At 37.6% G+C, this 21,948-nt stretch overlaps 1 protein-coding gene across 1 annotated transcript in view; it reads left to right on the forward strand.

Annotated features, from left to right (window-relative positions):
- The window catches only part of LTBP1 (latent transforming growth factor beta binding protein 1), a 481,244-nt gene that overhangs the window by 249,715 nt on the left and 209,581 nt on the right, over window positions 1-21,948 (forward strand). The window contains 11 exon segments of the mRNA XM_043987916.1: window positions 4,332-4,357; window positions 4,359-4,394; window positions 4,396-4,419; window positions 4,421-4,501; window positions 4,503-4,532; window positions 4,534-4,590; window positions 5,444-5,526; window positions 5,528-5,594; window positions 5,596-5,638; window positions 5,641-5,696; window positions 5,698-5,718. Of these exon segments, the coding sequence (XP_043843851.1) occupies window positions 4,332-4,357; window positions 4,359-4,394; window positions 4,396-4,419; window positions 4,421-4,501; window positions 4,503-4,532; window positions 4,534-4,590; window positions 5,444-5,526; window positions 5,528-5,594; window positions 5,596-5,638; window positions 5,641-5,696; window positions 5,698-5,718 (524 nt within the window).

The following is a 21,948-nucleotide window of genomic DNA, read 5'->3' on the forward strand; positions in this document are numbered from 1 at the left end:
GCTTCTGGGAGAAGCCACAGAGAAACAAGGTCTTTTTCGTTTCCAGACTTCAGCTTGGTGTCAGGGGCAGGGAGAACAGGGAGAATAGACAGATCTCATGCTTTATCCACATGTTTCTCTTTACTAAGCCCTAATATACTTTAATAAATACATAATGCCCAGAGATTGGTGCTATATATTTCTTTCTTTCTTTCTTTTCTTTTCTTTCTTTTTTTTTTTAGGCAATGGGGGTTACGTAACTTGCCCAGGGTCACACAGCTAGTAAGTGTCAAGTGTCTGAGGACGGATTTGAACTCAGGTACTCCTAAATCCAGGGCCAGTGCTTTAACCACTGCGCCATCTAGCTGCCCCAGTGCTATACATTTCTAATGTAAGGTGACCACTCATTAGATTTTAGACACCACAGCTAGAATTTTAGACCTTACAGAACTCAGGTCATTTAACTCTAAACCAAAAATTGTTTTGGATATATTACACTAAATACCCGTGTAATTCGGGGCAAGTTATTTTATTTGTTTCCTTTCCAAAGAAATGATAAGCACGTATTTCATTGGTATTGTAGTGAAGTTAGAAGAGAATCATATGAGTGGTGTAAGTACAAACTAAGGAAATCAACTTCTATAAATTGCACAAATTAGTCTCATTACTTTGTTGTCATATTTCACCTGTGGTTTAAGGGAAGAATGAAATTCTATAGATATAGAAAGCTAAGAGACAAAAAACAAAGCATTCTTTGTCTTCTAGGAACTTATATAATCTTAGGTAATGTAGCATTGGGGCAGGCAGAAAAGAAGACTAAGCTGAATTACTTCCTAGCTTTGTGACCTTATGTAACCATTATGAGCCTCAGTTTCCTCATTTGTCAAAATGGGATAAAAAATGCCCTGCTCTCTTATAAGGCAGTAGTGTAAAACTCAAATAGAAATGGGGGCTACTAAACCAGAATGAAGATCCCTGCAGGCCATATATTGACTTAGAAAATCACATATTAGTAATACCTATGTTTTAATTGCATTTTATTTTTACTAAATATTTCACAATTATATTTAATTTGATTTGGGCTCCACTGGGAGTGTTGTGGGGCTGTACACAATCTGAGAGCCACATTCTGACATCTCTATTATAGGGTGTGCTAGAAAAAATGGCAATGAGATTTCATGAGTAAAAATTCCTTTATAACTGTGGCGTACAACACAGTGGGGAGGTAGTATATACCCTAGCAGTGAATCAGCTGATGAGGAATACCATTAAGGCTTGGGTACTGCTATGGGACATGACTTTAAATTCTATTAAAATTCTTCTTTTCCTAGATCATGATTTCTATCAGGTGCTGATTTGTTTTTGAGCCTTGACACTCCAATATCAATGCATACTTGGATTTATAGCCCATACCTCTGCTTTCTTTTGAACAGTCCATAAAGATAGCTTGGATGGCTAGGTAACCCATTGTACTTTCAGCCTCCTACTCTCACATAATTATACACACCAAACAGAGCCATAGAATTTCTGGAGTTGAAAGTAAATTTAGAGGTTGTCCAGTCCAACCCCTACCTAAGTAGTGATTCTTTCTACAAATATACTGGAAAAATGGTAATCCAGCCGTGGCTTAAAGACCTCTAATTCATTACCCTCAGGGTATACTGTTTCATTCTTGTATAGCTCAATTGTTATAGTAGTTTTTCCATACATTTGGTCGAAAATTTCCTATCTCTGCTTTTTCTCTTTTTTGCTCCTACTTCTGCCCTCTAGAGCAAGCAGAGTTAGCCTAATGCTTCTTGAACAAAAACCCTTGAAGACAATTCTCTCCTTCTTGTATGGCATAGCTACATTCCATTACCATTTTGATGGCCTTCCTCTGGAGAACCTGAAGTTTATCAATATTTTTCCTAAAATGTTATTGCCAAGAACTGAACTTAGTATTCCAGACGTTTGCCTGACAATGCCAGAGCATAATAGCAGAAGTATTTATCTTCCCTTGTTTCTGAATGTTAGGGCAACCACTATTGCAGCCCAAGCTTGCGTTAACATTTTTGAGTGCCACATTGCACTGTTGAATCAATATTGGCCTTGTAGGCTACTCTAACCAGTTAAAAAAAATCAACTCTTTTTCTGGTCATGTGTCCTTCTCTCGTCTTCTTTCCCTCCACCTCACGTGCTTCTGTGAAGTTGATAAGTATTTGTGTTAATGCACACTGGGAAATGCCTGGGCCTTGAGAGGTATCACATCTTATGTCATTTGACTGGATGGTTGTAGTAAGAAAGGCATTCCAGTGTGGTGAAATGGATAAAACACTGGGACTTGGGAGTTGAGGACAGATTCTAGCCTACCACTTATGATCTTTGTCAATTTCACTAGAAAGTAACTCTTGAGGTCAGGAACTGTTCTGGCCTTTCTTGTGTCATGCAAATTTAGTACAGAGTTCAGGTGAGTTGCATGCAGGTCGGGTTAGAAATGGTTTATCATTATTCAGCAGCTTAGCCCCGGCATAGGATGGCACAGCAATTCAGTCAGGGATAGAGTCAAATGTGGTCTCTCTTCCCCCGCACTCCCACAGGTCAGCATGCTGAGTGTAGCACATAAATAGTGGGATCTTATTCTTCAGTCCTCTAGAAGGGGTAGAGTCAGGGGCCAGCTAGGTGGTGCAGTGGACAGAGCACCGGCCCTGGATTCCAGGAGTACCTGAGTTAAAATCTGGCCTTAGACCACTTTACACTTACTACTGTGTGACTCTGGGCAAGTCACCTTAACCCAATTGCCTCACTAAAAAAAATAAAAAAATAAAAAAATAAAAATAGAAGGGGTAGAGCCGATAGGGGCCCAGGTTTACATAGGTTTTTCATACAAAGAGGCTTGCAGTGTCCTGGTTGATGGTGGGGCATTTCAGATCAGAGAGAATGGACCAGTAAGCCAGAAGGAGTTTTCTCAAAATTAACCAGGAAGGCCTACTCAAGATGAGCAAGGTAGAATTGTAACTACCACATCAATAGACTTGCTGGAAAATCTTGTTAGCAAGTTCTAGCTAGAACTGGGTAGAGTTTATACCTTAAGCATACTAGAGTTGTGGTATCAAGATGGTCCCTAGGAGAATGGGAATATAGTATCTGACTATTCACTTTGTGCATCAAGTGATTTGTACATAGTAAACACTTAATAAATGCTTGCTTATTACTTGAATGCATGACCTTACAGAAGTCATTGAAAAGTTGAGTATCATATGTAAAAATCTACATTATTACAATTATATCTATAATAAAGGAATATATGGGATTTGGAGTCTCCAGCCTATAACAGTTCTTATATACCAGAAGTACCAGCTTCATGAGAGCATCTAAACTACCTACATTTTATGTTGCTTTAATGTTTGGAGAACACTTTACATTCAGTACATCATTTCATTTGTATTTCACAACAACTCTGTGGTTGTACTGAGGTATAATACAGGTGGGAATGTCTCCATTTTACAGATGAGGAAAGTGAAGCTTACATAGAAACACTGCAATAAATGACATATTCTATGGTTACTAAGTATCATAAGTAGAGCTTCAACCCAGGGCTTCTGTTGCTCCATCTACTATACTACATTGCCTTAAACTGAGAATATGTCAGATAGGCTTGGTCAGAGTGCAATATTACCTGTTGTAATAGAACTTGGGGAGATCTTGATTAATCTCCAGACAGAAAATATAAGAAGCAGCAAATTATGGAATCCTTTTTAATGTCCTTGATTGTGAGTCCCCAAAGCCTTTAGAAGCAGCAATATGCTTTTAGAAGCTAGCACTATGTTTAAACAGTCTTTTTCAGCATCAGTTTGAAAGGAAGATACTTTCTCTCTGGCCATCCTCTGTACCTAGTCAGTTTTGCGGATGGATTCAAAATCTTTACTTACCTATTCTCACCTCTTCATTTTTGTCTGTTCTTTTCCCCGCTAATCCCTTCTCCATGTTCCTTCCTTTAAGGTTCAATTCAATTCTCTCCTCCTCCTTGAGACTTAGAACACTACTCCTTGACTACCCATCCCACTTTTAGTCTCAAACCCACATACCCCCATCACTCCATAACCATTATTGTTACGTCATTCATTTGATAATTATTATCAGTTGTCTTATACTATTGGTTATCTAGGTGTGTGAGTAGGTCTTTCTTCTCTCTGTGCCCAGGTTCTAAGTTCCATGTGGGTCACAACTACTTCTGCCTCTTTCTATCTTTGATAGCTCTTTCAGATCTTTACTAGTATCAAGTGTTCTTGAAATTCTGTTCATGACATTGATATGGTATGTATAACCTTGATATAAAATAAATCATTCTTTCATTTTGTCCTTTTCCTTTTCAGTAATTTGTCACCTTCCATGTATGAATGGGAGGTCAGTGCAGTTCAAGGGACAAATGCCAGTGTCCCTCCGAATTACACTGGGAAGCTGGTGCCAGATACCAGTGCATGGTGCTAATGTCCCTAAACTCTACTACCAGCATTCTCAGCAATCAAGCAAAGGCTTGGGAACACTACGTTGTCCACTCTACACATACCCTTCCTTGTGACTATGACAGGCCAGCAAGGAGTCAAAGGTAAAAATTTGTCCCCAAAGAGCTTAGTCCAGTTGTGTGCCTAGCATTTCTGGGCATTGTGAGAAATGTCAGCCAGGATACCATTGGGAGATTGCTGTTCTCAAATGAGGAGACTGGATAAATGACTGTCATGGTTCCTCCAAGGTCCTCCAAAGTCAGTCCTTTGAAACTTGATGTTCCTTTTAAATTCACAGAAGCCACATGAATAATAACTGTTTCTCTGTCAAATTTGAAATGCAAATTCCCTTCATGAGCTTTTGAGAACTTTACTGAATTTTGGTTTCAAAATTGCTGAGTGCAAATCTTATTATGAATTTAAGATAATACAGTTTATTAACTTTTAAAGTGCCATGAGAAGCACAAAAGTAATTGATGAGATACTATTAAAAAAGAACTGTTCTGTGGGAAATCAGAACTTTCTCTTTTGAGGGTAAGAGACAAATATTAAAATTGCCATCAAAGCAGAAACTATATATGTGAGAAACTTACAAGTAATGAAGCTTTTAATTTCTGCTGTGATCCTTTGCAATAATCTACCCACAAATTACAGCTGAATCACACATTTACATCATAGGTTTATACAAGACTCACCCCAAAAAAATATCTTTGTGGGCTTTAATTTTCTTTTAAAAGTATTACTTTCAGAAGCTATAATTCATTTCTGCAGTTGCCTTTTTTATTTTGAGAAGCTTTGCGTTCGACCGTAATTGCAAATTTGAGGTGTATGACTGTTACCATCAAGAGCTTTGTTGTGGTTTTTGAAAATTGTGCATGGAATGTAGACAAACTGTTTACCTTAACAAAAATTTTATGTTTGGATTATTTATTATGATGATTGATTACTAAGAGCTTCTTTCTCTTCATACCTATTTGTTTTAGGTGAAATTCCCCCCAAACATAGTGAATATCCATGTGAAACATCCACCAGAGGCCTCAGTACAGATACATCAGTTTCAAGAATTGATGCTCCACAGGCCAGAAGGTGAAAGAAAGCCAACCAAGCCAATCACAGATCTCTTACCAAGGAGTCCCCAGTTCAGAAGACTCAGACCATACACTCAACATACTCTCATCAGCACTCATTCCTCATGTATATCCTGTTGCAGCTAAGACTCAGCTGGGAAGGTGCTTCCGAGGAAACCATTGGATCACAGGTAAGAGACAGCTATCCATCTGTGAGATTTGGTAGATCTTTTGAGCTTCATGCCTTCAAATTCACCCAGGTGTCTCCTCAACAGTTTATCATGCCCCATTATCTTTCCCTGAAACTTGCTCCCCATTTGATTGATTCACTATGCCTTTTATGGCATCTGTCCATTGTGTTTGAAATATTGGGGTTATCTTTAACGTTTCCTCCTCCCACAGGTAACTTATTCATTTGGTTTTTAGGTCTATTTTTTCTGTCACTGTAGCATCTCTCACATCTGCTCCTCCTCTTGATTTCTACTACTACCGGCTTCATGTATGGCAATGACCTCCTGCCATGTTTTTCTGCTTCCCCTCCCATCCCTCTTAGCAGCCAGGCTAATTGTGCTTATATATTGAACTAAGCATGTCACTCCCTTGGACAAAAAAATACAGTGGTTAGTATTTTTAAATTCTCATTCAGCAGATATTTATTGAGTGCTTATGATCTGTTAGGCACAGAAGAGGATACAGTACGGAAGAGGTCCCTAATGAGCTTAACAACTGAGCAAGATCCATGAGCAATATGCTTTCAACCTGCCTGCATGTAAAGATTTTGTGATTCATGGAAACTTACTGCAAATTTACTTATGCTATAATGCTTTGTAACATCCTCTCAAGCTGCTTTTTGCCAAGAGATGTTCAAATAAAGTCCCTCCATTCTCAAAGCTGCATGCCTGGCTAGTCCGAATGTGAGGCTTCCCTGAGAATACATAGTAAAGGTATGGTTTAGCAATGTTGATATTGAGGGAGGGGGTCAGAAGTCACCCCAGGAATTCTCTGCAGCTAATCTTCAGAAAATTCTCATAATGTCTACCTATTGTGAATGTTTCTTTTAAACTTCTACAGTTTGATGACTATAAAATTTCTGGCCTTTATCTTATATACTCTCTTCCATATGCCTCATACTCCCCCCAAAGGTGGACAGTTCTCAAGCATGTTTTGTACTTTCCTGCCTCCATACCTTTGCTTATGTCACTTCCCTCTACTTAGAATATCCTCCATCTATCCAACTTCAAATTCCTACCTAGCTCTTAAAACCTCCCTTACATTTTGCTTCCTCTCAGAAGCCTTTCTTCATCCTATATTTGTTAGAGTCCACACCTCAAACCTTCTATCCAACTTTGTTTACTTTTTTAATGCACTTATTGCATCTTATTTTATGTTATAGTTATTTGTATATGACATAGCCTCCTACTACATTATAAGCTCCTTGAGAGCGAAGACTTCCTTAAACATTTTGTCTCCTATTGTTCAGCTTAATTGACTAAGAGCCTATTGTTTTTACTTTTTTAATGTCATATTTTTTCCTAATTATGTGTTAAAATTTTTAACATTTAAAAAAAAGTTTTGAGTTCCAAATTACCCCCCCTCCCTGAGATGGCAAGTAATCCAATATTGTTTACACATGTGCAATCTTGTAAAAACATTTCCAAATTAGTCATTTTGTACAAGAAGGCTCAAGTAAAAAAGAATGAAAGAAAGTGCAAAAATAGCATGCCTCAGTCTGTAGTTCAGACAGTATCAGTTTTTTCTCTGGAAGCAGATAGTATGCTTCATCATTAGTCCCTTTGGGATTTCCTGCATCATCTTATTGCTGAGAATAGCTAAGTCATTCACTGGGAGCTTACAGTCTTGATACATAAAAGATGTCTTCAATATGATTGTTTCCATTCTAGTAAGTGCCGCATTTATTGATCGTTGGGAAAGATTAATTGGCTTACAAAATGATTCTTTGCTTTGTAGAATTTTTAATCATAGGTTTATTTTTAAATATTGACATTCTCTACTCACCCTCCAATGGCAGTCCATTTTAAATGTAATTGGATTTCAGAACATTTGATTTACTCACAATTTTTTAGAGTGGATGGTATATCTCTAAAGTTTTTGGAACCATCATTGTATTAGCTGTGGTACATGCTGTATACAGGTATTCAGTCAGTCATTCAATAAACATTTTTTTCGGCACCGAACTATGTGCCAGATACCATGCTAAGTGCTGGGGACATACAATGAAAATTCAAAATAAATAGTTTAATTTAGAATATTAGAGGTGGATACCCATTGGCATCTATTTAGTGTTAAGAGATCTAGAGGAAGACTCCCATCACCTTGGGTCAACCACTTGCAGAGAATTTGTAGGATGCTGTCAATAAGAGTCATCCAGGATGAGAGGGTATAGAAAGGTGACCCTGAATTGAGTTTGTCTCATCAATGAGATAACAGATCCATTGAAGTATCTGTAAGATATCTCTTATTAGTAAGAAATAGAAAGTACCTTAATTGTATTTTTAAATTTTTTTTTGCAGGGCAGTGAGGGTTAAGTGACGTGCCCGGGGTCACACAGGGTAGTAAGTGTCAAGTGTCTAGGCTGGATTTGAACTCAGGTACTTATGAATCTAGGGCCGGTGCTTCACCTACTGTACCACCTAGTTGCCCCCTTAATTGTATTTTGAACCCCTTTATGTGAGTTATATGAGAATGGAATTAATGGGATACTTTTCCTCTTCTTTAAGAAAATAAGGAGGAATACATTAGTTTGTTTAGACCCATAATAAACTCCATAAGGGGCAGTCACTATCTAAACCTTCTAGTAAGTAGATCATAGAATCATGGGATTTGAAGCCTAGAAGGGATGTTAGAGGCCACTGATTCCAGCCCCATCAGTTTACCTATGAAGTAATGGAAGCACAGAGAGATTAAGTAACTTGCAAAGTGTCACTCAGCTATTGTCCAACATGGAATTTCAACCCAAGTCTTCTTTTCTTCTTCTTTTTTTTTTTTTTTAGTGAGGCAATTGGGGTTAAGTGACTTGCCCAGGGTCACACAGCTAGTAATGTTAAGTGTCATGAGGCCAGATTTGAACTCAGGTACTCCTGACTCCATGGCCGTGCTCTATCCACTGTGGCCACCCTAGGCTGCCCCGACCCAGAGTCTTCTTGACTCCAAGTTTTGGTATCCTTCTTACTATACCACCCCTCCTCTTAAGTTCTTAGTATTTTATTCATTCATTAATATCCATTAATGTTTATTCTTTAAATGAATGAACAAATGGATCTGCTAGTAGGAAGAGATATTAGGCTTGGTGGACATCAGGTTTAAAACTAAAAGAGATAACTCACATACAGACTCAGAAACATAGCTGTTTGTGTGGTGTGATATTGTTTTTATTTATTTTATTTTATTTTACATATAAGGTATTTTATTTTTTCTGTTACATGTAAAGATAGTTCTCAACTTTTGTTTATACAAGCTTTACAATTTCAGATTTTTCTCCCTCCCTCCCTCCCTCCTCCCCCTCCCCTAGACAGCAGGTAATCTGATATAGGTTTATATCTATATGTCTATATATCTATTTATCTATATAGATATAGATATAGATATATGGTGTGATATTGTTTAAGGTGCAAAAGCTCCCACTGTTCTCGAAGTACTTCTTTCCATCTACTCACTGATGCCTGAAATTCCTTAAGCAAAGTAAAAGGAGCCTCTTATTTCACAAGCATTTATTTTTTAAAAATGCGCGTCTTGGAAAACTTTCACTTATATTCAAGATGTGCCCTGCAAAGATTTAAAAAAAAATATTTGTGCCTCCTTGCAATTCCTTGTCTGCCAGTGTAGTTGCAGCCAGTCGTTCAGATGGTTTTTTCATTAATGATGAAAGCAATTGTGCAAAAGCCTGATACTGCCTTGTCAGTGTGCCTTCTTTTAAGGAGAGTCTTTGTTGACAACAGGTTGCCTTTTTGAGGGCTTTAGAAGTGGATTATCATTGGAAAGTTTAGGAAGAACTGATTTCTTTGAGATTCTGTGGTGGACACTCTCCAAAGCCAAGAAGGGAGTTAGGCAATGGGCTCCAGGACAGCATTTTAGAAACTTAATGCTAAACACTGAATGAACATATAAAGAAGATGAATTCTTTATTGTATAGTAAAAATAGTATGGGTGATGAATTGTCTTATATTTGGACAGGATGAGAACCATTACTTCCATTCCTATTAATCTATGAAAATTTTATTTAAAAATAACATTTCATGAATTGCCTCATGGAAGAGAAGCATTTTTGGTGGCCTGGTGATCAAGGACATTCCAGTTTCATGGTAGCTTAGAAGGAATATTAGACTAGATTAAGATGAGTAGATAAATTAAGTTCAGCTTAACAGCTTTGTGCAAGACAATATCTAGGTATTGGAAAGGCAAAGATCTTCATGATTTAGAAATTGTAATAGCTATATGACCTGGGACAAGTAAGTCACTTCTCTGAACCATGTGCTTGGCTAAGGTGTTAGAGGCAATGCAGAGCTCCTAAAGGTCTTTCATTATACCCATGCATTTTTGATCAAAATAACTTCTTAAGTGTTGAGATTTGCAGATAAGACTAAGGACAGTGAAGTGACCTTGCTAGTAAGTGTTGGAGAAATACTTCAAACTCAGGTCTCTTCTGGGGGCAAGTCTAATAAGCTTTTTACCTCAAGATGCTAATTTGGGGGGTTGCTATTTGTGCCTTCCCCTTCAATGATGCTTTGCTAATTTTAAATTCATTGCTAATTTTAAATTCATTTCATCTGTATGAAAGTTTTTGGAATGGTACACACGGTGGATTTTCTTCTGGCCTTCATATATGCATAGGGGATGACTGTATCTTTCATCCTATAAGGGAAGTATTTTATTTATTTTCAAAGGGGGGGGCAGGGCAGTCATTTTTCCTTATATAGGAAATAGAGGATAAGGGAGCAGTTAAGGGCAGCTAGAACCTTTATGGCACTAGAAGGGACCTCAGAGGCAATTAGTCCAGTCCCCTCTTTTTTATAGATGAGAAAGCTAAAGCCATGGAGGTTAAGTGACTTACCTAAGATCACATGATTATTTAAGGGTTATGGTTGTGATTTAGCTCTGTGAGCTAAATAGACAAGTTGGAAGGGAATTTCATAACTACTTCATAATGATCGCCATATCACCAACCATTCAAACATGGAGGGGGTAAAATTTAACCATGTGAACTCTATCTTGTTAATTTTTAAATGGGTCTAAATTGGTGGAAGGAAGGCTCACATAATCTCAGATTTGGTGAGAGAGAGTTGGTGGGTAGAGGGAGCAATACTAGGAATTATGTCCTTGAGAAGTTTCCCTCTTACCTCATAAAAAGCTTGATTATGCACAAATACTATAATGCTACTATGGTATGCAGGATGAAATACTTCACTGTGAATGTTGCCACAACACTGTATTAATCCAATTCCAGTGACAAATGTCATGAGATGAGGAGCTTTTGAATTTATATTTCAGCTGTTAACAGGAAAGAGCTTCCCTGAACTCTACTGTGGGGGTGTTTAAATCCCTCTCCTTTTCTGGTGTGATTTGGAGACATCTTCATAGGAAATGATGAGAACCAGTTGCCTTCTTCAGAGGTGCTAGCCTCCTCAGTCAGTGCCTAGGAAAGCAGAGGGCCCAGTGAATTAGCTGAGGTCTGGCCTTGTTTGGGTGAAATAATCTCACTTTCTAAAATCTTTCACAACACTTCCTATGCAATGAGTTTTTCTTGTCTCCCATCCAGATATTTGCCTGGCATGATCTATTATTAGATGTCAGTGAGTCTGCTTGTCTCTAGTTGATCTAGGGTGGCTGCTAGGTTAGAATAGCCAGGCCAAAACTTACCTGAGTAAAAGGCAGCACCTCACACCAAAGCCAAGGGTGTCTGTGGTTTGTAGCCTGAATTGTTAGCTGGCCTATGTCCAGTAGGCACTGCCAGATTGACTGTATGCTGGTTCCTTCTTCCCTAGAGTAGGAACAGACCAGAAAAGACAGGGGAAGAATTAAAGGGGGGCTGGGGAAGAGGGAAAAACAAGCATGTGTAAGAGAATATATATGCATGTTATTGGATTTCTGCCAGTAGAGGATATTTGCTGGATTTTCTTGAAATCAAAGTACAGGGCAGTCCTTAGGATGCCAAAATGTGGATTTCTAGGACCTCATTAAAGGGCACTTCAGAGAATCATCTAGGACCCAGACATTACCCCTTCTTCTCTCTGAGGAAGATCTAATCTGAACCTAGGCATCTCGCCTCCTAGAAATGAAGAAACCTGTCATCATAGAGCACTAATGCCCAATATGGCTTATTCAACAAACAAACAAATAAGAAAACTGATGCCCACAGCCTTTTCTAGTCTTTCCTCAGATGCAGACCATTTTGCCTTGAAGAAAAATGTCTTTATTCTTGCACAAATTTTTTTAAGCATCCATGGTCCATTAAAGTAATGTGGCTTTTGGTAATTAGATTTTTTTTGGGGGGGTGGGGTGGGGTGGGTGTACTAGGATCACTGATTTAGAGTCCAGAGGTGTCAAATATGTGCCTGCGGTGTACATCTGGTCCACCACACTTCTGAATGTGCCTGGACCAGATTAAAATGTAATTGGGAAATATTTAACAAAATAAATAAGAATATAATCAAGATGGATAAAATTACATTTTAAAACTATTCCAGGGGTTCTAGCCGCTTAACCTCATTCTACCTTAGTTTCTTCATCTGTAAAATGGTGTTAGAGTTAAATAAACTCGAGGATGCCTTTTAGCCCTAAAATACTAGTACCTCTCATTTTTCCCAAGAGTACTCTTTTTATCACCTACTTCATTGAAGATTTGGCTTAAAATGATTTTTGCTATTTCTAAAATTAAATCTATCCTCAAAAGATCAAGATAGTACTATTAAGGATATTTTTATGTACTTTAGACTCTTGATGGTAGTTTCCAAAAAGAGTTTCTAAAATACTTTGGTCAACTACAGCATAGTTGAAATAAGCACTCGATCTCTTAACTTGATATTCTGAATGGAATATCAGTCATTTGTATATTTATATTCTAGTCATTCAAAAAATGTTTGATACTTGTGTATTTGACCTGGTGCCTATATCAAAGAGAGTTCTTTAAAGGTAGCTTCATGTCAATGAAATCTAATTTCTGGTTCATTGTGCCTAAGTAGACTGCTACCTGACTTGCTGATATTCTCTCTCTCTCTCTCTCTCTCTCTCTCTCTCTCTCTCTCTCACACACACACACACACACACACACACACACACACACACAAATTCTTCCCAATTATCTATGAACATATGTTCTGACACTTTTATTCAAAAGACAGCCACATTGTCCTATAGACAGATATTGTGTAAGATAAGATAGACCTGACCTCTAATTTCCAAGAGCTTATTATCAAGGATACATTCCATTGACATGAAACAATATATTTTAAAAAGCTATATGGACATATAGTCAACTGTACAAAAGTCTCTTAAGGGCCAAGGATGGCTTCCCCTCCACCTTCTAAATCCTTAATGTATTTCAACACCCACTTACTTTTACTTCTTCCATTAAGTCTACTCTTTACTGTAGTCTCCATTGCTTTTGACCATAGCAAGCAACACTGCTACCCTTCTCTGAATTTCTATTGTATTCATAAGTAGTACAACATAATTTTTATGTACTTGTTTTCCAATTATTTTATATGTCTATGATTTGTGACTTTGCTAGAATTGAGAGCAGTGCCCCAATCTTAAATTTCTTTTGTGTTTCTTGTACTTTGAATATAAATTCTCCATTAGGATGTAAGCTACTTGAGGTCTGGGGCAGTTTCTCTCTCTCTCTCTCTCTCTCTCTCTCTCTCTCTCTCTCTCTCTCTCTCTCTCTCTCTCTCTCTCTCTCTCTCTCTCTTTTGTCTTTGCATACTCAGTGCCCAGCACATTGTAGATGTTTCATACATGCTTGTTGCTTAATGAATTGATTTACAGTATCTAGCAGAGTGCTAGGTAATTGATGTTTAGTAAATATATGTTGATTGAGTGAAAGAAATATCACCTTTTTATAGATGACTGGAAAAGTATATTTCATGTACAGAATGGAGAATAAAGGAGGAATCTTAAACATGTGGTTCTGATGAAATAGGTTTGGGGTTAATCACTATTTGCCCACTTTGTCAGCCAAGAAGACTTCATAGATGTGATAAAATGTCAGATTTCTGGTGGAAAGAAGGGAGCTTCAGATCAGAGTGGAGTTGTTTTAGGTCTAATGTTCTGGGGCCAGCATAGAATACTTAGATGAAGGGGCTCTTGGGAAGTCTATGTTCCCTTATTTGTAAAATGAAGCAGATGAACTAAATCAGAAGTGTCAGACACATGCTCTTCAAGGAGAGCAGCTGACCCAGATTAAAATAGAATTGGGAAATATTTAACAAAATAAATTAAATTATAATAGAACATAGATAATGTTAACATGTGGTTTTCTAAGTCAATATGCTGCCTTCCAGGATTCTTATAGTAGCCCCTGTTTCTTTTTGAGTTTGACACCACTAAATAGATGACATCTAAGATTCCTTCTAGCTCTAAAGTGATGATCATATGATGTAGAGTGAACTCTGAAAGAGTTGAAAATGATGTCCTTCAAAAGAAAGGGAATTACAAAAACAGCACATATTTATCAAGAACCTTCTGTGTATAAAAATAAAGGAAGTAATGGAGTTAGAAAGAGTTTAGTCAAAGATTTAGTTTTTTTTCATAAGGCAGGTGCAGCAGCTATAGAATTATATTATGACCAAAGTGATGGTTGTAAGAAATATTCTGCTTAAAGGGAACAGTTTTAAATGTAATAGTCTAGTTAGAGTCCATTTACTCTTCATAATAATTTAAGAAGAATGTACCAAGCCTGAATTAATATTGTGGTTATCAGGATAGAGAAGAAAGAACAGAATTGATCGATGATGTTATAGAGAAAAAAGTATTAGTAGCACATTCCAGGATTTAATAAGCTAAAGACCAGGAAGTTATTCTTGACAGCTAATCTAAATTCTTTATGTTAATAAGCCACCCCTAAGGGTTCTCTCCTTTGGGCTAAACAACTACAGTTCCTTATTTTTTCATCACAGGTCTCATTTTCCAAGCCCATTAATCATCTTTGTGCCTTTCATCTTAACCCACTTCAAATTTTTCTATTGTGTCCAGAAATAAATCACCATCACTTAATACTTAGTAGCCATGAATAAGGTAGATTAGTATTCATAGATGGAACACAGCAGGGGTGTCTATAGGAGTCAGATGATTCGTGTTGCATTTATGGCCTGTTGCATGTTATTCTACTTCCCTCCTTCCTTCTTCCAGCCTTAGTATGCCTACCTATGGCCAGGCAGGAACCTATTTAGAAGTGAGGTTTTACACAAAATTTAGTGGCAGTAATAAACATTTTGAAAAACACATAGGCATTTAAGATCAATGGAAAATAAAATTTTGAGTTGCCTTAATAATACTGATCATTCTGTTTACTTTTCTTAATTCCCCTCCAATAAAGGACATTTAAGTAAATTTAATCTAGTTGTCATCCAGAATAAGGCCATATCATGGGATTTCTCTTATCATTTAGCGAAGAAAGTTCAGAGAGAACTGTGATGTGTGTGTTTTACCCAAATACCACAAAAGAACACAGTTCAGAAACCTGTGGATTCTCCTTTTGTGAAATGCTAGATTCATTAGAGTAAAGTCGGTGAAAGACCACAATTAAATAATTTACTTAAAAAATGTAAAGTAAAATCAGATGTCTTACACTTAGGGACTCTCCCCCCACCTCCCCCTTAAAGCCATTTTTTGCTTTAGTGTAGTTTTTTAAAAAATAGCATTTCAGGAACTAGCGTAGTGTGGAATTCTTGGGAGTCCAGGGTTTGGCCGTGGATTCTTTTAAACAAATACACCATCAGAAATTGATGCAGTTCCATTTACAGCATTTAGTGCTTCATCCACAGTAGGTTCTTTGTAAAATCAATATCTTGGAATATCAGAGGATTAAAGGTGTATCAGATACCCCAAATGCTTAACATTGCTTTAATTACTCTAATAAAAGAAAACTGGATGGGCTTTTTTTTTTTAAAGCTTGCTTGTAAAGAATGCTTTGCTGAAGCCAAAACAAATTTTTTACAAGTCTTTTTAGAAAATCTGGAAGTATTTAAGAGTTTTCCTCCTCTTCATATGAGACAATGCCTGTTACTGTGCCAGTGATACATTGGACAATAGTCTTGTTTATAATAATCTGCCATTAGATCAAGCTGATCAAGTATGTTGCTGAGCAATTATATCAGTAACATACTTCAGAAATGTGTAACTTTTTCTCATTGCTGAGTATAAATAAACAGGTTTGATGCTCCATTTTGTGGAAGTTGAACAGCTGTCATGAGGTTTCCCAGCTCTTTTTGAATAGGTAGTTAGCTGATGCCGAGGGACTGAAGGACATAATTTTTCCTGGAAGTTGCCTAGGGGCCCCTTAATAGAGGAGGAGATGCATTTATTTTACCCGGAAGATGTTTACAAGGTGGAAAAAAAAAAAGATGTGCCTAGGATATTTTTTGTTAATATTGCACGCTAAGTGCAGCCAAGGTTCCACACTCACACACACCCCTCCCTGCAAGGGACCTTATTCTTGTGAATATAAAAAGTCCCAGATTTCCAAAAGTGGGATTCAAGTTGCTCAATTCATCACAATATTTAGTGAATAGCTTCTGGGTGCCAAAATACCATGAGACTTTATGCTAAGCTGCTATAGGTAATGCTTGTTCCTGGGTGTGGCTGAATGTGGGCACAATACCTGTAAGGGTACAGTAATTTACAGGACACCTGGGAGAGGTTTATTTTCTGATGGATTGCAGCCTAAGGCATGAATTGTTATTTCTTTGCATTTTTCATTCAATAATCTAGGAGAATTTAATTTTAATTAATCTGGTTAGGGCCTGGAAGGCATCTGAGAAATACTGTGTTTGGGAGGAGAGCAACCACAAGGGAATGGAGCATGGCCCACTGGTGCTACATGGTGGAACTCCTTGTACCACTTGGTACTGATCAATTATAGACAGGTGGACAGAAGCCAAATGACAGTGGATGGGACAGGTGTAAGAATATCCTGGCCCAAAGTAGATGGCCAAGAATGAGGCCAAGCAAGAAATGGGAAAGGAGAGGTTTATAGATCAAGCAGAATTTTAATAATGATAATAACTTATACAACTAGTAATTTTCATTAGTTATAATGCAACCATAGGAAGGGCACTTAAGATCATTGAACCTTATTTTCCCGCTCTGTAAAAAGGGGATAACAGTATGTAAATTATCTACTTCTGAGTTCTTTTGAAGAAAATGTGTTGTAAGCACTTTTTCCCACATCACACTATTGTGTGTGTATGTGTGTGTGTGTGTGTGTGTGTGTGTAGGTAAGTAAGTAAGCAAGTAGTAAGACTTTTTTTTTTTTTGTAAAGAACTATCCTAGGTATGCTGGAAAAGAGTTTTGAATTTGGAGCTAGAGAGCCTGGGTATGAATCCTGCCTGGGCTACTTATAACTTATGTGACCACAGGTGCACTTAATCTTTCTTGGTCTCAGTTCCTCATCTATAAAATGAAGGTACTGGACCAGGTGGCCTCTCAGGTCCCTTCCACCTGTAACTCTATGATCCTGGGGATTCCTAGTTCCAAGGTTATGGGGACTAATGTAAAGTGGGTCAGATTTGGAGAGAGCGTTCAAGTGAGCAAGTTCTAGTAAATGGCCTCTGGAATCCCTTTCTGATTCTGAGATTTTATGACTTGTACCAGGAGAGTTCTTGGGCCAAGTGCCACTTTGTAAGGGGTGGCCAGGCATAGTTTCAGCCCATAGGAAGCTGGTTTGTCTTGCCTTTAAAAAGGGCCCTTCCAAATCAGAAGACAATGGAATGTCTACAGAATGAATGGGAGCAGAATCTCCAATGTTCAGATCGTCAGCCGTAGGGTAATACTGGGCCATTAAGTACTTTGTCTAAGGTCCTATTGGAGCCTTTGTTGTCTGACCCAAGTGTGGGGGTGGTAGTAGAATATGTTTAGACTGATTATGGTATGATGCTAGGTGTATAGTACCTTTCTGAGGTACGAGTCTAGGAGCTAAGAATAGCAATTTTGCCCTGGGACCTAATATTGAGTAACTAGAATGATCAAGAGGATGGAGCACTTTTGAGATGAAAACAAGATAAAAAGATTTTTTAGGATAAAGCTGAACATAATTCAGGGTCATGCAAGAAGTAAAGTTAAAAATAAGTTAGTCTGGGTTGTAATAGCTATGTAAACCTAGGTGATGGAGCGATATTTAACAAGTTTTAGCAAAATAGTAAATAATACTCTAAATCTTTTAAAGTTCTAGACACATTATTTTATTTGTCACACAACAGTCTTGTCAGAATATATATGTTACAAGTGTTATCATCCACATCTTTCAGATGATGAAATTGAAGATGAGAAACGTTATGTGATTTGTTTTTAACTTCAGAACTTTTAGGTATTTGAGGTGAGATTCAAAGCCAGGTCTTGCCTGACTCTAAGATCACTGCTATTTCCATTATGCTGTACTAATGAGCAGACTTGGACCAGCTGTTTGAAAAGGTGGGTGCTGAGGGTAGTAGATCCAAAGAGTGTGCCAACCTATTTCCCTCAGTTGGCAGTCATTACACAAAAGCATGGGTGATGCAGTAGTTTGTGTTTGAGACTAGTTTTCAAGATTTCTTTGTTCTGAAATCTTACTGAATGAATGAATAAATGAATGATTAAATGAACTGAACAACAAATTTAGATGCTTACTATATGCCAGGTTCTGTGCTAAGCAGAAGGGAAATCAACAACAACAATAAAAAGCCAAGATAGCCTTTGCACTTAAGAAGCTTACATTTTATTTTATTTATTTATTTTGTTTTGTTTTGTTTTGTTTTTTAGTGAGGCAATTGGGGTTAAGCGACTTGCCCAGAGTCACACAGCTAGTAAATGTTGTGTCTGAGGCCAGATTTGAACTCAGGTACTCCTGAATCCAGGGCCAGTGCTCTATCCACTGCGCCATCTAGCTGCCCCAAAGCTTACATTTTAATTGGGTGAAGACAACACATTGTTTTGGAGGAAGGGAAAGGCAAGATCTCATTCCAACACTTCAGTATGGCTGTAGGGTTAGAATGTTGCTGGGTCTCTTTCTCTGTGTATTCCCCTTCTGCTGGATGGTTCCTAGGCCTTGCTGTATAGCTGTTAGGTACAGTTGGGTACAGTTACCAGCAAAAGGTTTCATGGTATCAGATCAATGTCACTGCATCTGTCATGCCCTTCCCTCTTCTTCTACTTGTTATTGCAGGCTCATCCACAGTCCAGACTCACTGACAGTAAGGTTTCGGGTAGGCAGGAGACATCTAAGGAGAGATGGCCATTGTCCCAAGAAAAACTCTAAGAGAGCTATTGCCTAATAATGTCTTTTATTTTGGGAAGCTATGTACTGGTTAGTTCCAACTGTGAAATAGTCCATGGAGAATCATAGTGTGGAGGAAAAGGTCACTGAATCAAAGAAATCTCATTTCACGGATGAAAATACTGCTTCCCAAGAAGGCAAAATGATTTGTCCAAGTTCACAGTTCCTACTACTCATTACTGACAGAGCTGGGACTAGAATTCTTTCCACTATAACATAATACCTTCCCAAGGACCATGATTAATTAGGGCAGATTGGTGTCTCCTGAACCTCTTCCATCCAGGAATCTTGCATATTTATGTCCATAGGGAGAGTCATGCTCTTCAGAGTTTACTGGGTTCTTTTGGATCAGTGGGAATAGTCATGCTTAATTTATAATGTTATGTCCCTACATTTGTAGTTCAGAGTTTTGTCTTAAGTGATCCAGTTATTTTTCTGAGTCCAGTCTGGAATTTTAGTAGAAATGTAAAGATTCTGACATCACAAAAGTAAAAGTGAATGATATCATATCAGAACTTTATCTGAATGGAATACCAGAGGGGAAGACGGGGCAGGCTTATCACTGGTGTAGAAAAGTTGAAGAAAGAACTAGCTGGGGCCCAAGACTTTTCTTCTACATAATTTTTTAAGGCCAACCTTTTTTTATCTTCAACTGTGTCCATGGACAAATAAAACTATACTTAGAGACACTGGAAATCATGGGTAGCTGGTAACTCATGGGGAGGCATTGCTTGGTAGAATCTTAATTTTATACTATTATGATGGTTTGGGAAGGAAGCACTGTGTGGCATGGTATTGTTTTATAGGCAGAGAGACATAGTATACATGGGTGATATGATTGAACCCTAAGTATTGCACATTTATCAAATGAGAAACGATCCATTATGAGGTTTTACCTTCCTTTGAAATCACCCAAATGCTACCCATGAGCATATGCTTACCTAGAGCACAGTTTATAATGATTTTTAGTTGTATAATACTTAATACTTTTCAGCACACCCTAACAAATATTGTCAATCCTCATATTTAAATATTTTTTACAGTATTGTCCTTTTATGAGTTTGGGGACTGGGGTAAGTGATATAGTACTTCCTATGTCCTCCCACTTTCTATCAATCCTTTGAAATATTTATAAATAGTCTTATAGAAAATACTGTGTAGTCTGACTATATTACCTATGTGTAATCACAGTATAGTTTTATATGGTACCTCTTATTTATGATTATAAATATCTTGTCTTTGACAGTTACTAACAGTGACCATGGACAAGTAATTTAACCTCCCTGAGCCTCAGTTTCCCCATCTGTAAAAGGGGCAAAAATAGCACAAAAGTTATTGTGAGGATTATGAAAGAATGTAAGTAAAATACTTTGTAGACCTTAAAGTGTTGAATAAGTGTTACCCATGAAGGTAATGATAAAGTTATTTTTTTAAGCTGATGCATTTATCCATGAGTTCATTCTTATGTCTATTTCATCTATTGTTTTGGATTGCAATTCCTTCATGCTCTCTCATTGCCTATGATTCTAGGACATGTTTTATCATAAATCTTGGAGTGGACTCTCTTTAATTCTTTTAATATCTTAAGGGTCCCTGGCTATCTCTTATCCATACTATGGGACTAACTCATTTTTCTGTTTGTGTATATCCTCAAAATTATCTTTTGCTTCATTTCTTGGATTAGATAGTAACCCATAAAATAAAGACGCAAAGTAAAGTTTACATGCTTAGAAAAAGAACCAAGATCATTATCAGTTAATTTAGGGTTTTCCTCACTGGCAGAAATGATTTGAAAAAACATTCACTTTTCCAGTGAGCCTTTCAAGGTCTCATTTATTTCTTCCCTATTCTTTATTCTTTTTTTTCCTTCTGAACTTGAGTTTTATAGTTACAGCCACCGAGTATGTTAAATGATACAGAGGCTCTCTGCTTTGCCTATTAATGCAAAACCTTCCAATGAAATTGGAATGAAAAGGGTCCCTCCTCCCCACATTGAAAGGTCATTTCTACCATGACTTCTTGTTCTCCATCCACATGGAATAGAATTCTGTGGAAGGCTAGACTTCACATTCATGATGCTCACACTGTATGATGGTGTGTGGCTGTGGAAGAGTTTGCTTTGGCTCATAGCTGTACTGGGATGTCCCTCCAGCTGGGAACGACTTCATGCTGAGCCCCTAAATCCTCTCCCACTGAGTATTGAACTCAAACAGTGGCCAATCTTCTTTGATATGATGGCAGGCTGCCATTTTCCCCCGTCTCTGATTATCATCACTATTTCATTTTAATGAAAATTTGTGCTATTTTTCTTTCAACCATTTGTTAATGTTGAAGGAAAGGGCAGAAAACATTATTTTTAAAGCACTTAAGGGAAAGGAGGGGCATGGAAAATTATTTTTAAAGTACTTTATCCATTATATTTTTGGCATACACCATTTTTCACTAAGATGCCAATGATAAGAATTTTTTTAAAAAATATGCACACCTGAGATTTCATCAGTATGTAGAGTTCCTTATGTGGAAATACCCTCTACTGATGATCAGCTCCTGCTTTATAATTTATAACCTTATTGAATTGTCTGGGTTACTGAAAGACTGTTACTTGCTCAGTATCAACTAGTCTGTGCCAGAGCTAATCAACCTATGCCTTCTAGAGGCCAAGGTTGACCTCTATTCATTCTGTCCTGTTTACTCTCTGAATTAAAAATTAAATGGGTCCAACTTTTGTTTGTTTTAAGAAAACTTCAGAATGTATCGATGACCACTTAGTCACTTAATAAAGGAAACACCATGGGCAACAAAAGGTTCCCTGACAGAACAGCTAGATCTCTGATCAGGGAAGCCTGAAGGGAGGGAACCAAGGCAAGGTTGATCAAAGACAATCAACATAGCACTCCGAATGGGATAATTAATGACTGCCTGAACTCAGACAAATCT

This window comes from Dromiciops gliroides, chromosome 2 (genome assembly GCF_019393635.1).
Source record: "Dromiciops gliroides isolate mDroGli1 chromosome 2, mDroGli1.pri, whole genome shotgun sequence".
Classification (NCBI taxonomy): domain Eukaryota; kingdom Metazoa; phylum Chordata; class Mammalia; order Microbiotheria; family Microbiotheriidae; genus Dromiciops; species Dromiciops gliroides.